This window comes from Lates calcarifer, linkage group LG13 (assembly GCF_001640805.2).
Source record: "Lates calcarifer isolate ASB-BC8 linkage group LG13, TLL_Latcal_v3, whole genome shotgun sequence".
NCBI lineage: Eukaryota > Metazoa > Chordata > Actinopteri > Centropomidae > Lates > Lates calcarifer.
This window is the reverse complement of record NC_066845.1, coordinates 4,457,608-4,473,737: the sequence shown is the minus strand read 5'-3', so window position 1 is coordinate 4,473,737 and position 16,130 is coordinate 4,457,608. Positions and strand designations below refer to the sequence as shown.

The window sequence follows — 16,130 nt, the reverse complement described above, 5'->3', positions numbered from 1 at the left end:
TGTGCTTACTTCTTAAAAAAACACATATTTCTTGAAAATCTTATAATTTGATTTGATGATCAAGAGAAAATGTTATTTAATTTAGCTTTAATCTTGGGAATTGTATAATGATATTTAAAGAGAATTTAATATCATTATTATTTAGAAAAACACATTATCAAGGCATATTTAGTATTTTTCCTTTCATTTATTGTTCAAAACAGTGAAAGAGTTGAGATTATTTTTGTCAGTGTTTGTTACTTTGGTTGTCTTTCTGGTTTCGTTGAACTCATTGACTATGGTTAGACTACACACTTTTATTTTGAAAATCCTAAACCAGAAGTGGCTTTGATGCTAACCGTTGGTTTCACACAGCGCTCATCTCCTCCGTGGCATCCCCGTTTATCTCAAGTCCTCAAATGTACGACTTCCACCGTCGGCAGTGGGAGAGGATATCGAGGCCTGGTTTGTGTTGCGGTACATGTTAACATGAGGATAAAAAGATAAAAACAGCGACCTCTTTAAGGTTAGTACCGAACTAGAGATTCTCTCTCTGACAAATCGGAAATGCTCCAGATGTCTTGTTTGACAGATGTTGCTAACTAGCCTAGCTCAGTCTGCTATCATCTTGTTTCTGTAGCAGAGGGACTTGGTTTTACCTCGTCTGTCTTGTTTTCTGTGCTGACAGAGGCAGGCAGGCTGGTACATGTAGCCTTGGCATCATTAATAAACGGTTTTAATGTCGTACCCAGTTAAATAACAGCTTCTAAATATGGGTATTACCTGGAAGTGGAGGGCGCAGGTGCAGCATGTTGGCCTAAATATCGGGGTTTTAGACAGGGATACCTGAAAGATAATCAACATTATCTTTAATAATATTTCACCTGACTAATATTCAGAATAAAAGTGGTGGAGATACATTGCAGAAAGGTGAATAGCTCTCTGATTTGATAGATTTTTAGTAGGTTTTTTTCCTTTTTCCTAGAGACAAGTGAAAACTAAGGGGCTAGGGTCAGTAACCACTGCTGAAGTGGTTAAAGCTGGATCCTGGGGCCTTAAAAACTATAGGTTTTCTTTATATTAACTGGGCATATTGTTTATAAATTGGAGCCACTAAAGAGCAATATCAGTTAAGGTGGGGCCCTTCATTACTCAGTGCCTTCTTTTTTGGAGAGGTTTACTTTTGATTACTTGGTTTTAGTTTAGACGGTTTCATTTGTATCGTTATCATGTTTATCTGTTTCTCTGCATACCATGTGTTTTATTCACAATAACCAACTCAACTCTGTACTTCCTCACACAGCCCTGAAAACAGGTCTGTCCAGTGGAATATCTGTAAACACTTGTGTGGGTGTGGAGGGTCTTAGAAGTGGAAAACAAAGTGCCCAGACAAAGAAAAGACAGTTTATTTTTCCTCATATAATTAATCAGAATTGCAGATTTTAGTGGTAGGTATTGATGTTTGAGTTGGTATTGAGTTAGACTAATGACACATTAAAATAAAACTAATCTCTACAATTTCTTATGTCCCAGTTAAGTTAAAAGAAGGTGGGGTGATGATGTTTGCTGTTGACTGAAGTCCACTCTGAGAAAACAAAATGAAGGGGAGGCTGCTTCGTGGTTTCCTCTCGGAAATTTCCATCCGGATAGCGTTGCTGGTGGTGTTCCTGTAAGTGTGTCCTCCTTTGAGTATAATTGCATTTGAAACATTGCTTTATGGATCCATTAACTGAGATGCAGTTACTATGTTTTTTTTTATTGTTGAAAAATAAACACCAACATAACTCTCCTCTGCTACATTTAGTGTGACAGAGCGGCTTCCTCCTTTCTACCGTGAGATCCAGCCAGAGGAGATGTGGTTGTATAAATTCCATCGTGTGGATAATGACCATGTGCCCACCTTTCTCATGTTTGTAAGTAATATATTATCTTCATGTTTGTGAGTTACACTGGATCAGCTTATCTTATGTGAACCACACTATTGTTTCAGTGTACCAATTTATCACTTTACTAAACATTATCCAAAACATATCAGTTTTTAGATTAATATCCACACAATCACTGGTTTCATTGCAGTTTTAAAGTCAATTTGCACAGACATGATGGTCGAGGAGAAATAATCTACCTCAGTGAATATTTTTGTCAAAAATGTCTGTGTCATTGTGTAATTAAGAACTGCAGTGGATCTTTTGAATTGTGGGTAATGTAGGCACCAAATGTTGACAAAGAAGAAGAACAAATGCAATAAAAAGGACAGAAATTCTGGCTGCATAAATTTTCATCTTTTTTTTTCAACAGTCTATTGTGATTCTGACAATATTATAGGGGTGCAATACAAAATCACAGGAGCAGTCTTTTAATTTGGCTCTAAATAGATTAGAGTTGTTATGTTCTCCTCTTTTTTTTGTCTGCATCAGAGCGTGGCAGTTTTCACCCCGCTGATTGTAATCGTGGTTTTCACCTCCATGAAGAGGGCAGAGCGAGGGGATATGAAAGAAGCCTCCCTGGGTAAGAAAGTGACAGCTGCACACATGTTTTTGGTTTTTAATGTGCTAATATATGTTGACTAGCTCATTTGAGTTGACTTGTCTTTTTCATGATTCAGTTCTGTTTCTGTTTTGTCATCCAGCTGTGACTCTGACTCTGGTGCTTAATGGAGTTTTCACCAATGTCATCAAACTTGTTGTTGGCAGGTAAACACTGACTCTACACAACATAGCAGGTCATAATGTCAGCCAGTGTTACAGTGGATGAAAAACTAAATTTGTCCTTTGTGTTCCCTGTGTCTCATCCCTCAGGCCACGACCAGACTTCTTCTACCGCTGTTTCCCAGACGGTCAGATGAACCTGGAGCTGCGCTGCAGCGGTGACCCAGATGTTGTCATGGAGGGCAGGAAGAGCTTTCCCAGTGGACACTCTTCCTGTAAGAGAGGCTCTTATGTGCAATCATGTCTCTGTAGCTGGTACATTTTCATCAGCAGGCAACAAAGAGAGCAAACAATTGTAAAAGCAGTGCAGGGGGGCATATGATACATCTGAAAATAGATGTGCATAAGTGTGTTTTTGCCCCCAGGCTCTTATTTTGTACGAGCAAGAGTGCATCATCACATTACTCTAAAAAGTGTCTCCCCATCTCTAATCCATGCCCCTTCTCTTTTTGTTGCTTTCACAGTGTTTCTGTGTAAAACTCCTCCTGGCTCTGATCGTCTCTTTGATCTTTTCTCTCTGCTCCCAGTTGCCTTTGCAGGTTTGGGTTTCACAGCACTTTACATCGCAGGAAAGCTGCGCTGCTTCAACGCAGTGGGCCAGGGCAGAGCGTGGCGGCTGTGTGCCTTCCTCACCCCTTTGCTCATCGCGACTGTGATTGCCCTCTCCAGAACCTGTGACTACAAACACCACTGGCAAGGTCAGAGCCACAGAGAGAGTTTAGACCAGCACAAAGCATCACGTGGTAGACATTTGCACATTCGCAGTACATTAGCAAACAGGAAGGAATAAAATTAAAATAAGCACTCATTTTATCACGACAGCTGCTAGAGATGTTGTGAATTTTTCTTTCACCTCTTATTTGCACCAACATAAAGATATTTTACACAAGGAACCTATAAGACGAAACATTAACAAAGGATGAGAACCAGGTGGGATTTTCATGTTTTTTTACCCACTGTTTTTATGTCCACACTGTTCTTAGATTTATAGATCCTCACAGTGCTTCAGGCAAACATTCAAATAATTTTATGGTCACTTTCCATCCATTCTCCAGGCATGTATGTCCATGATACACAATATCTCATAATAGGTGGTTTGTTTAAACATGTGGTGCCCTTTCAGTCTGCATACAACAACACTGAGATCTGCATCCTCACTGCCAATCTGCTGCCTGCTCTTAGGAATTTAATCTGCTCCACCTCCCCAGCTTCCTCCTGTGTTAGCATTTAGCTGTACATACATTTTTTATGTATTTAATATGTGGTCATGTTCATTAAAGGTTCTGAAGTTGGCTCAGAAGGCACTAGCGGGAAGCTGTGGAATCAAAATCCTCAAAACCGATGTCTCTTATCTCCTCTCTCCTCCACATAGATGTATTAGTGGGTTCTCTCTTGGGTCTCGCCTTCGCCTGGCTGTGTTACAGACAACACTACCCTCCACTTCAGGACCCCGACTGCCACAGACCTCTGCGCCACAGAGAGACTGTTCCTGCCGCACAAGAACGCAAGCTGGCCAACTCCAACTACATCCTGCCCCTGTAGAACAGCTGTAACCGGCAAATACTCTTAACTGGTGTAGTTTATACTGGGTTACATGGTAATCATTCTAATTCTGGTTTTCACACCCTTAGGGCTGGGCAGTATATCAGTAGTTATTGTTTGTCGTCGATCATTGTAAATGTATTGTGGGAGTTTTTCTTTTTGTATGGTGGCGCACGGTTTGCTTTCTAAACTGAAATTACAAACTCATCACCGAGTCAGATTTCTATTGAATGGTTTCTGAAACACTTGAGAGTTGCGGAAAATAACAACTACATTTTAACAGTCCAGTGTGGTGGACATCAGCCACACTGTCAGCCTGAAGCGTGTGTTTCCAAATCCTAGAATGATGTCATTAATTACCGGATGTTTCAGTGCTGGAGGTCATGACATCGTTTTCCATATGGCCCAGCCCCCACACACCCTGTGTATTGTGCCTATAGATCACATGACTTTAAATACTCACAACAGCTGAGCCAGTCAACGACACAAGCACTGCACTAATAGTCCACTGCCCATCAATCTCTGGCTCAGCTGCTGTGACAGTTTCTCGTGTAGGGGCACTATTTTGTGATTGTTTTGTAAATTTGCAACTTTATAATATGTAATTTATCAGAGGGAAGCAGGGGAAGTAAGAGGTGTTGATATGGGCTGTTCATATCTGAAAGGGGTGGGTGACATGGATAAAATCTTTTGTCATGGTATATGTTCTTGTATATCATGATATATTTTGTGTGAAAAATGATTAATGGGTAAAATAACCAGACAGATTGTCTGTGAAAATTAAGAACATGAATTCAAGATACTTCATCACGCTGATGCTACAGTCAGAAGAAAATTTTACATTGCCATCAAGTAGTCCAGCTTAGTGGTTTACAGCAATACCTGTAATGACCTCACACAATCAGAGATATAAAAGCATAAAGCTGGCAGTATTCTATATTTTTCTTATTGTCAAAGCCCACAATGTGTTAATATGTCTCAGAATACTTTGACTTTCCAATGGTGTCTGTGGCACTCTGCCTCAAACACATTCACTCCTCTTTAATCTTTAAAAAAAAAGTCATGAAATGTGTTGTTTTAATGTTTAAAGTAGGATTAAAGAACCCCTTAAACAGCTGGGCACCGCTCTTTTTAGCAAACATTCCAGTGCTGTAGTAGTCTATGGCACATAGAAATAGTCTGGCTTCAGCTACAAAGGCAGTTGGGTTTTGGTCTTTTCATGAGGCTATGATATGATGAATAAGGAAAATATGGAATATTTGTATTTTATAGTTAGATAGTTACCACAGTATAAACATCTAAATTTTATATGTTATCTCAGTATATACTGTCACATCACCCACCCCTTTCTAAAAGTAACCACCTCAGTTACATTCAAAGGCAGGTCAAAAACAACTTTGTCAGCTTTGCATCTTTAGTCGCTGCAGTTTTGCTGTGCTGCCTCCATCTCGAGTGCTTTAAATCTCTCTGTCTTCCTCTAGTGTATCATGAATGTTTCCATTCACAGACAAGTCCAGTCCTCAGTGTAATATCCCGATGTAGCAGTTCCACTCAACTCTCCTCACAGTTTTTGCAGTGCCTGCTGTATTTTAATCCTTTACGACAAACACAGTCGATGAACTAACTGGACAGCACATCTACTAATATCATCACAGGGTTCATATGACTGTAAAACAACTATGAGATAAGTGTTTTTCCTACATCAGTGGTCTCAGGCTTAATGTAGGTCTGTTTTTTGTCACTGCACACTCTTCTGGCTCCGCTGCCAACTCACCTGAAGTGAGTCGAGAGAGGAAGTGTACAGGGGTTGGGTTTTTTGTCATTACAGCGGAGCCGGATCTTTCTGATCAACCTGAGTGGGGTTGGACTATAACCTCTCCAGGTGATGGTGCTAGCCTCCCAGCGCTCCTGCTGGTCAGGTTTTCTACCCTGTTAATAGTTTTGTTGGCATGTGAAGTTTGGTGGTTTGTTATTTTTCTCTGGAAGTCTTCACCTACTTTCATTTAAGTGAGTGAATGCTTATGAGAATGCTTGAATGCAGAGTTTTGCTTATTTGTGATCTCTCTGTTTTCCGTTTTATCCCATAATTATTTTGCTTTTGCGTAGGAAAAAGGTGTAAAAATTTACTTTGGTGTGACTGTTTAATGCAGGTTGAAACATGAGAGACAACCAAACCTCCTCTTTTTTTATTTGCTTGGGAAACCAGCCAAAGTTTTGCTGGGTCAAAGCACTTTTTGCTCATTGCTGTGAATCAAGCTTAAAGTGGCTGGATCGCAGCGGTTTCAGACCAAACTTGGCAGAAAAAAAACAGATGAATTTGTGCCTTTGTTTACTACATTGCTTTATGGCTCTCTGTCAATGAATGGAAGATATACTGCATGTAACAGTGTATGCTCTCTGTCACGTTAATTTTGTTTTGAATCTTTACTTTTTTATTGCTTTACAGTGTATAGGATTCATCTGTGAAGATACTTCATGATGTTTAAATGTGGCATGCTGCCTTTCTTTACCTCAGAAAAAACTTGTTCATTTATTTTCCATTAATTTAATTGTCAATGTGAAGATTTCTGTAGGGAAAGTGTAAAATTTATAACTGAGGGACAACACAAGAGGAGGAAAAATCTCACTTTTTACAGACCTTTGAGATAAATATCTTTAATTTACTTGGTCAATCTTACAGGTATTTATGAGATGATGTACAGGACTAGGTGTATTTAATTCTGGGGCATGTAGGAGTTTACTTGAAATTTGAATATTTGTTTGTTTACCTTAAATGTGATAATGTTATTTCATGAAAATAGGAACCATATTTGTTGTGGGCACATGGGTTTAAGGGCACCTTTCAGACAAAAAAAGGTTCATTAGACTCTGCTGCATTTTTTTAAAATCCTGCATGTTTCACAGCTACATTGCATTATATTTTCCTCATTACATCCTTCCAAATCCTGACATTTCCATCCATTTTTGATTATGATTATCAGTACATGTATACTGTATCCGGTTGTTGATCATGTCTGCTCTGCTTCAAATCTGCTGTCATGATGAGGAATTCTATGAAAACATATTTGTTTGCATTATTTATGTCATGCTCATCATAATTTGCCTTGGCTTGTAGGACCATACAGCAGCCACTCATGCTGATACAGTATCCTGATTGTACATGTTGTGATGCTTTTAATGGATCTTTAGGTGGCACTAAATAATGTTTCTAAATAATCTTGCAGTACATGCTGTCCTTTGCTTATTTCCTTTTGAATCAGCAATGTTGGCTTTGAGTATGTATGATGATTACATGCACTTGCTTTAGACAGTATGAACTTTATAGTAAAGGATACATAGAAAAGTGGATAAAAAACTATTATTAAAATTATTATTACAAATGTATTAGTCAAATTATAAAGCATCTTGGGTCACAGCAATGCAAGTGTGCAGGAAAGCAGCATTTTTACATAATTTTAAAGCTGCAATCTTTACATTTTCATATTTTCCGATGATGTATTTATTATTGCTTTAATGTTAATACTGTCAAGTCATTTCCTAGTTTTAACAGTTTAACAAGTGGGATTGTCAAACCTGAAATCAAAATAATAATTCTTGTGCAGGCCTACACTGAATCAAACATTGTTAAACAAATCTGGAGAAGTTGAACTACCTAATGCAACCTCGACCCCCTAGAAAATTTATCAATATAGCCACCAAGTGTGTAATTTTTTCAGATTTTATTTTATTTATTTATTTTTTAAATTAACCCATCCCTCTGCGTATTGCCTGGGATGCAGCTCTCTTGGGGAAATACAAACCCCTTTTTAATTCACGTTTATGTAATTTAATGTAACAAAATGTATTGGTGATTTTAATTATTATTCTTATAATTTTCTATTCTCTTATTTTACCTGTAAGCTGTGTGATCAGAGATATTGAGCCCCAAAACTGAAAATGTGTAATCTATGTAATTGTAGTGTGTAAATGCCTCATCAGGTTGTCAAAATCCCCAGCTCCCAGAAGTGGACATTATAACTTTCTAATCAAAAATAATTTTCCAGGAATCAGTATAAATTTCCGCGTGGTTGCCTCTGTTTTGGCAGGTTCCTCTTTTGGGTTTGTCTTCTTTGTTTGTAGCAGCTTTGTTTTACTGAACGTGATGGCGTCTCGTCGAACGTATGACGTACGGTACTTTCCTCCTCAGTGATTGGTTGGGATGTGACGTGCTGATTTGGCGCCACATTTCTGCAGCAGAAAGCGCTCGGGTACTGACAACAAACCTGAACAGGTCGCTGTACGTGCCTCCTTAGGGTCACTGGATTGCGGTTTTCTCCTCTTTAAAAGTTTTTAAAATGTTCATCTCAGACATAAGAAAGGAATTTTATGAAGTTGTCGCCAACCAGGTAAGTTTCCGCGTTTTCCGAGTGTAACGTCAGGTTAGCTCAATTGAACTGGGTTAAATGAAACTTAACTTACAACACACGTCGACCGGTTCTCCGTTTTCTGCTTTTCTCATGGGGTGTTTGCGTAGGTGAAGACATAAAGTTGTCTGAAACCCACCATCAAATGTGGCATTATCTTATTGACTTTGTAATGTAACTAAAAGCTATCTGTTGTACGTCACTTTGCTTACAGAGAGTCGCTCTCCTGGTGTCATCAGACATCGACGCCCTCTGCGCCTGTAAGATATTACAGGTAAGATACTCTGCCAGCTGTCAGCAAGCATTAGCTCCTGTTACCTGTGTTCAGTGTCTTGTTGGGCTCTTACTGATCCTCACTAACCCTTGCTATCCTGCACATGGTAGTTGAATTGTTTCTACCAGGCACCCAAAAACAGATAAAAACTCTGGAGACAAAACCGTTGGTCAGTCGACTGATAATTAAGTGGCAGCTGTTTATCGCCTTAATAATTTATTTAGGTTTTGCTAGTTTTGCCTTTTGCCCTAGTTTTCTGTGACACTAAACTCAACGTGTTTATGTTTTTGGCCCAACAAAAACAACTTGAATATGGTCACTCGGCCTTCAGGAAATAATGATGGGCCTTTTCAGTACTTTCTGACCCTGAACAATTAGGAGATTCTTAAAGAAAATAATTGTCAGACGCATTGATAATGACAGTAATTGTTGGTACAGTTCTTCTGTGATAGAATAATACATTACAGTGGAGCTCCTTCCTTCTGTAGTGGTTATTTTATGCAGTAACTGATGTGTGTGCTTTTAAATTTTAAGAGGATCTCAAGGCTTAAAGTTCTTTGGCACAGGGCGCTGGACGGTGATCTGTTGAAGCTTGTTAACATGAGAGCATAGAAATTAAATACTACTAGCTGTACACTTAAGATGGCGTAAAACACAGCAAATTTATATCTTATTAAAGCACATATCTGAGACCAAATTCATGGGTGCTTGTTCTTCAGTGGCTTAAGATTCAGTGTTCTTGTTTTCATATTTGTCATTGAAAGGCTATTGATGAATTACTAAATCACGCAATCATTTCTGAATCTTCTCCTATCTCTTTACCAGGCGCTGTTCCACTGTGACCAGGTCCAGTATACACTTGTGCCGGTCACAGGCTGGCAGGACCTTGGCACTGCCTTCCTTGAACACAAAGAGCAGGTATGTTAAAATCAGACCTGAGCTTACACATGAGTATATGACAGAAGCATATGAGGAAGAACTGTTAAGGTTATTATGGATTTTGTTGCGTTTCAGTTTCGATACTTTGTTCTCATCAACTGCGGGGCAAATGTCGACCTCCTTGAGATGCTGCAGCCAGATGACGACTCCATCTTCTTCATCTGTGACACTCACCGGCCTGTAGATGTGGTCAATGTCTACAATGACACCCAGGTGATGGATAATGATCAATTCATCTCAAATGATAGATAATGAAATGTGTGAGTGTTTTCTCTTGTCTAGCCCTTGACATGTGTAAGCAGTACCAAAACTTTAAACCATATCTCAGTGGAAATTGTGCTGCTTTGCCCACACATCTGGGATTTAACGGTGTATAAACGCCTGTCTTCTCGTCCGCAGATAAAGCTGCTTATCAAACAGGATGATGACCTTGGCGTACCCTCGTATGATGATATTTTCAGAGATGAAGAAGACGAAGGGCACGACTCTGGAAATGAGAGTGATGGGGGCTCAGAGCCGTCTGGCAAACGGAGGAGATTTGATGAAGTATGTGTTGAGCAGGATTAGAAAACTCTTCTGAGGTGAATCAGAGCAGTGTGGACTTGACTTTAACGGCTGTCATCGTGTCATTGCAGGGGGCAGTTGAGAGGAGAATTGAAAGACAACGAGAGAGGAGGGAGTGGGAGGCACGAAGGTGAAGTGTTTTTAAGGATATGTGGGAATTGTGCTTAACTAGTTTCTAAATTCTAATGTCTCACTTATTTTTCAGGCGGGAAATCTTGTTTGACTATGAGCAGTATGAATATCATGGGACGTCTGTGAGTAGACAGTTTTTAAAATTTAGATTATTTTTTTTTTGATTCAGTAATTTGCATGTCTTAAACTTTCACAAACCTGTCAAATTGTAAGACAGTTTTATATCTACATACACGTTTGAGTATTCGCTAATCTTAGCTGTTCACTACACATATTCTGTTGGTATTTCTGAAGTTTTCATTTCTGTCTTTTCTCAGGCTGCCATGATGTTTTTTGAGCTTGCATGGGTGTTAACTAAAGACACCAAGGACATGCTCTGGTGAGCTATCTGATCAAATGGTCATATACATGTTGGAAATGCACAGTTGCACTGTACAGACTCCTAGATGTAGTTTCTTCTTTTTGCAGGTGGGCCATCATTGGACTGACAGACCAGTGGGTTCATGATAAAATCACACAGTAAGAATGTCTTCAGTATTTTAATACATAATTCTCAAAAGCAGTAATTAGAATTAAACAGAGGAAATCCCTGCATTTATGCATTTTTGCTTCATTATTAGTTACAAGGTGTATTTACTGTTGTGCATCAAGTTGTTTACCTCAGCTGAATTAATCTGGTCTGCCCTGTTCCTTTTTAGTATGAAGTACGTAACTGACATCGCCACAATGCAGCGACATGTTTCCCGGCATAACCACCGAAATGAGGATGAGGAGAACTCGCTCTCCATCGACTGTATGAGGATCTCCTTTGAATACGAGTATCCTTAATTCATTTGACATGCCATCGCTAATCACTGCAGTAATCGCTCATACAAGGCTTTTGTAGCTTTGTCGTTTTTTGTTTTTTCTTGTGTTTTCCTTGACCTCTTGCTTCAGCCTGCGTCTAACCCTCTACCAGCACTGGACTCTGTATGAGAGCATCTGTAATTCATGTTACACGTCGTGCAGCTTCAAGCTTTGGACGTTAAATGGACAAAAGAAGCTGCAGGAGTTCCTGGCTGACATGGGGTGAGTGCCTAGAAATCAATACGCAGGGAACAGGGAAACGTCTGTCAACAGACCTACTTATTTTTATAGAGTTGAATTTGAGGTCAGCCTGTGATGTGAATAGAGTTCACTTGTTTTACTTGCTAATGCTTGTTGATGTTACTCGTAACAGGCTACCACTGAAACAAGTGCGGCAGAAGTTCAATTCCATGGACATGACAATCAAAGAGAACCTAAGAGACGTCATTGAAGAGGCCTCTAATAAATATGGGTATGCCTCTAGAAAAGATTTAAAGAGATACTTTCTGTCACATCCATTTTTTGACAGAAAACCTGAAGTGATTAGCCTTTGTTTTCCCCTCTTTATCAGCATGAAGGATATCCGTATCCAGACGTTTGGTGTTCACTTTGGCTTTAAGAACCGTTTCCTGGCTAGTGACATGGTGCATGCCACTGCTGCTTTGCTGGAGAGCACTGAGAAAGATGAGAGTGACAGCGACAACTTCATCAAGGCTCTTGACTCCCTTTCCAGGTGTGTAGCAGAAACTTAAACCCCTCACACTGTGCGATCTTGGGGCTGTCTGAGAAGTACGTCGACAGTCTTGAGAGAGAATCTGTGATCATTAATCCAAAACAGTGATCCCATATTGCTCTGTCAGACATATCTACTGATGGCTGATTTGTAGTTTTCACAGCTGAATACTTGCTGCAAAATTCAGTCGGTGTCAAATTCTCAGAGTGACAGCTGCTGCGACCCACATCTACAAACCAGTCGATCAGAATAGGACAAGAAATGATGCAGAACACACTGACCAATCAAGGTTAAGGGAACAAACATACATGTACATGCATAAACCAAAACAATGAAGACGAAGGAAGGAAAAACCATTGGTGGTGTTGTCTCAAAGCAGGGCTGCATTTTCAAAACATTAGATCAGTGCAGATGAATGACACCAGCTGATGATGTCTGACACAGGTCAAGACCAAGATTTAATTAGACCTGTTTTGCACGTTGTGAATTGCAGTAAACATAAACAATCGTTGTTGTCACAAAGTCTCTTTAAGTTTTAGTTGGTTCACTGTCTAAAATCTTTCTGCTCACACATGTGGGTGTCTTTCTTTGTGCAGGAGTAACCTCGATCGTCTGCATTCTGGCATTGAGCTGGCTAAGAAGAAGCTGATTGCTATCCAGCAGACTGTAGCTAGCTGCATCTGTACCAACCTCATCCTGTCGCAGGGACCCTTCCTCTACTGCTACCTCATGGAGGTACGAGTGTCTGTTTGACTCACGTGTGTCTGGCTCTTTATTAGCAGGACATCCTGCTCAGATGAATCCTCTCCTCCTGTTGTTTCATTTGTAGGGAACTCCTGATGTGAAGCTCTTTTCTAAACCCATGGCCTTGACTCTGCTCTGCAAATACCTCCTGAAGGCTTTTGTCCATTCTGTGAGTTTCTGATTGATCTGATTGAGAATGTTTAAGGAGGTAGACTGAAATCACCCTGTCATTGCTCTGTCCACTCTCTCACCCATGGTGTCTTGGTTGTTTAGACGAGGAATAAACGCTGCAAACTGCTTCCCCTCATCATGGCTGCTCCCAAGGACGTGGAGAAGGGAACTGTCATAGTTGTGGGAATCACACCGGAGTCTGAGACGTCTGACAAGAAGAAGTAAGACCTCCTGTTAAAAAAAAACAAACTGATGAGATGAGCTCAGGTGTATGATAACAACATATACAAAACAATGAAAGTGCAGCATACTGATTAAGAAGCTGATTCAGTTAAGACATGTTCATTTCAGCATAAAAGTTAAATAATAGATTCCTCATCCTTACTAACTGACTTATTAAAATAGCATTTTTTGGTACAATCAGCATCCAAAGAAAAATTTAAAGAAAGAAAATTTAAAAATTTACTCTCTTAGGAAACAAAAAATAGCTGCAAACCTTCACATTTGAGAATCTGGAAGTTAATTCAACCGTTAAATCAGCAATCAAAATTAATGATCTTTAATCTGTCAAACATATTGAATCAGCAGTGCAGGGCATTTGTCTCCCCCATCTGGCAGTCAGAGTAAATACACAAACACTGTTGTTGAGTACTTATGCTGCATCTCTTTTAGACTCTGATCCTTCCTTTGAATGCCAAGTTTCTTTCTTTCTTTTTTTTTTTTAATCCGGAGCATCATGTCTTTCTGTCATTGCGGGTTGACGTGAAACGCATCGCTTCAGGTTCAGGAGCGGGGGAATGTTAACACAGACACCAGATATAAAACAATACTGCAAAATACGAAGAGATTTACCTGGTGCTGATAGACTTAATCAGCACTGTGTGAACTTGTTTGGCAGTGAGGGCTTGAATGTAACGGACGTTCATTTATATGTAAAAGTCCTGCACTCCAGCTTCAAAGGCTGTTTCAGCTCTATTTTCTCCAGAACCTTGCCTTCCCTTTCCTTTGTTTTGTTTTGTATAGAGCAATTATTCCCTCATTTCCTCAACTCTTGTCCTTTTCTCTGTGCTCTATAAGTTTCTTTGGTCGAGCATTTGAGAAAGCTTCAGAGAGCACCAGCTCCCGAACTCTTCATGACAACTTCGACACATCAAGTAAGTAACAGTGTCATGTACTTTTGTAGTCTGCACAGTGTCTAACAGGGTATCTGCAGGTCTTGAAAAGGGTTGTGTTTACGTTCCCTTAAAATGGCTTAAGAAGATTTTAAATAGTCAATACTGTTAGCTGCAGCTAATAATTATATTATTATATTAGGAAATATTCTCATACACACCGGGATAGTACAGACAAAAATGTGACTTAAAGGTAAATAAATTCTATGAGGTATTAAAATAACTCTTAAAAGGTTGTAAATTTAATTTGGCAGACACTGACACACTGATGCACCTTGACAGAGGTTTATCAGTGTCAGTTACAGACATGTCAGTCTCTTCTCTGGACTCTAGGTGGCAGCCTTGTATTTGTCTAATGTACAGTCCAGCTTTTATTCATCCAGACTCGGGCAGCAGTCCATTATGTGACTGAGCACCAGGCACCATGAAATAAATGTGACATTCATTACGTGCATTTCAACACATCAGTAATGCTTCATGTGTAGAATAAGATTCAAGCATTTCTAATTGTTCCCACTTCAAACAGTTTTTCCAAACTACCAACAGATAATCACTTACAGAAAGTGTTCTCATTACAAAATGCTGCTGCACTCTTTCTTAATGCACTCAACTTGTGTCTTCCTCTCTGCAGTAATTGAACTGAAGACCGAGGACAGAAGCAAGTTTCTGGATGCACTCATCACCCTCTTGTCATGAGAAACTCAAAGGGAACGTGAGCATGAGTTTCGAGATTGAGTCTTGAACTGTGAGATTTATGTTGTCACCAGTACAAGTCTTTTTGTTTTTAAAAGTTTTAATGATTTTGTATGTATATTGTACAGTCCTTTTGTAAATGTGTGGAGGTCTTATTTCTGCTTTTAAATTCCTGTGTTTTATTCCTGTCTATATATGTGAGTAGTTCTCACCACATTAGATTTTAAACATGTTCAATAAATCATATTAAATGACTTAAATGTGTAGATTTTCCAAAATCATTTGCTTATTGCCATCAGTTTTATTGGTTTAGAAAAATGAAAGATCATTTGTCTTGTACAGATTCAAAGCTCTCCTTCAGGTTTAGTTGGAATTTATGGAAGTGTTAAATAAACGAGGCATTATTCGGTTGTACTTGAGCTTCTCAGTCATCGAGTGAGAAATCCACATTGTGCTTCACTTCAGCAGGACTTTTCTCGCTGTCACAAAGGTTGGAGACAGTGGGTTGTCTAGTTAAAAGGCACACATTCCTCTAAATTCTCCAAATCATGTCTGATTTCATTTCCTTTTCATCAGCTTAGATAGGAAATGTCATGGTGCTGTAGATAAATTTGAAGGAGACCTTATTTTACAAGTATTGTGATCATATATTCAGTTAAAACGGACATGCCAATATTACTTAATATAACAAACAAGACAAGTTCTAAACAAAGTGAACGAGTGCGGACATGCCATCCTCTAAATATTACCTAGTATTTATTAACCGGCAACATAAACAACCTGGAAATTGAAGTCAGAGGACAAAACCCCTCACTGTTCCCTCCATGGGTTCGCCTGCAGTTAATGAATGTACAAAAACACACACCTGCACAAACAAATAAACATATGCATATGCAGCATCTTTTTCCTGCTGTCTTACTTGTAGGAAAGTTAATCACTTAACAACAGGACAGTGGGAAATCAGGAATAATCTTACCTATAATGTTAGATCATTAGTCGAAGGTGATCTATTGTATCTCAGGCTAAAGGAAATAAGGAAGTTTGACCTGCTCTTAAACGTGCCGTCACTTATTTTATAGTTTGTTAACCAAGTTAAGAATTGCAACCATGCCACCAGTCTCTGGTTGGTCTGTTAGGAAGGTGCTAATACTTAATCCAGTAGTTCTAAATCTGTATACCTCAAAAAACACAAAAACATCTGTTTGCTGCTACCATGACAGGTGATACAGT

General features: G+C 39.3%; 2 protein-coding genes across 2 annotated transcripts; both read left to right on the top strand.

Annotated features, from left to right (window-relative positions):
- Positions 1-331: 331 nt before the first annotated feature.
- Positions 332-7,455, top strand: plpp5 (phospholipid phosphatase 5). The gene is made up of 8 exons (XM_018673905.2): positions 332-505; positions 1,513-1,648; positions 1,784-1,892; positions 2,397-2,487; positions 2,609-2,672; positions 2,778-2,902; positions 3,215-3,385; positions 4,060-7,455. The coding sequence occupies exons 2-8, from the start codon at positions 1,578-1,580 to the stop codon at positions 4,227-4,229; spliced, it is 801 nt and encodes a 266-aa protein (XP_018529421.1). The 5' UTR covers positions 332-505; positions 1,513-1,577; the 3' UTR covers positions 4,230-7,455.
- A 982-nt stretch (positions 7,456-8,437) lies between these two features.
- cdc45 (CDC45 cell division cycle 45 homolog (S. cerevisiae)) lies at positions 8,438-15,160 on the top strand. Its single transcript, XM_018673893.2, has 18 exons — positions 8,438-8,614; positions 8,847-8,906; positions 9,732-9,824; positions 9,921-10,058; positions 10,245-10,391; positions 10,481-10,539; positions 10,615-10,663; positions 10,859-10,920; positions 11,010-11,060; positions 11,240-11,359; positions 11,478-11,609; positions 11,761-11,859; positions 11,959-12,120; positions 12,717-12,855; positions 12,950-13,033; positions 13,138-13,256; positions 14,113-14,189; positions 14,839-15,160. Exons 1-18 carry the CDS (start codon positions 8,564-8,566, stop codon positions 14,901-14,903), a joined length of 1,707 nt encoding a protein of 568 aa, XP_018529409.1. The 5' UTR covers positions 8,438-8,563; the 3' UTR covers positions 14,904-15,160.
- Positions 15,161-16,130: the final 970 nt, after the last annotated feature.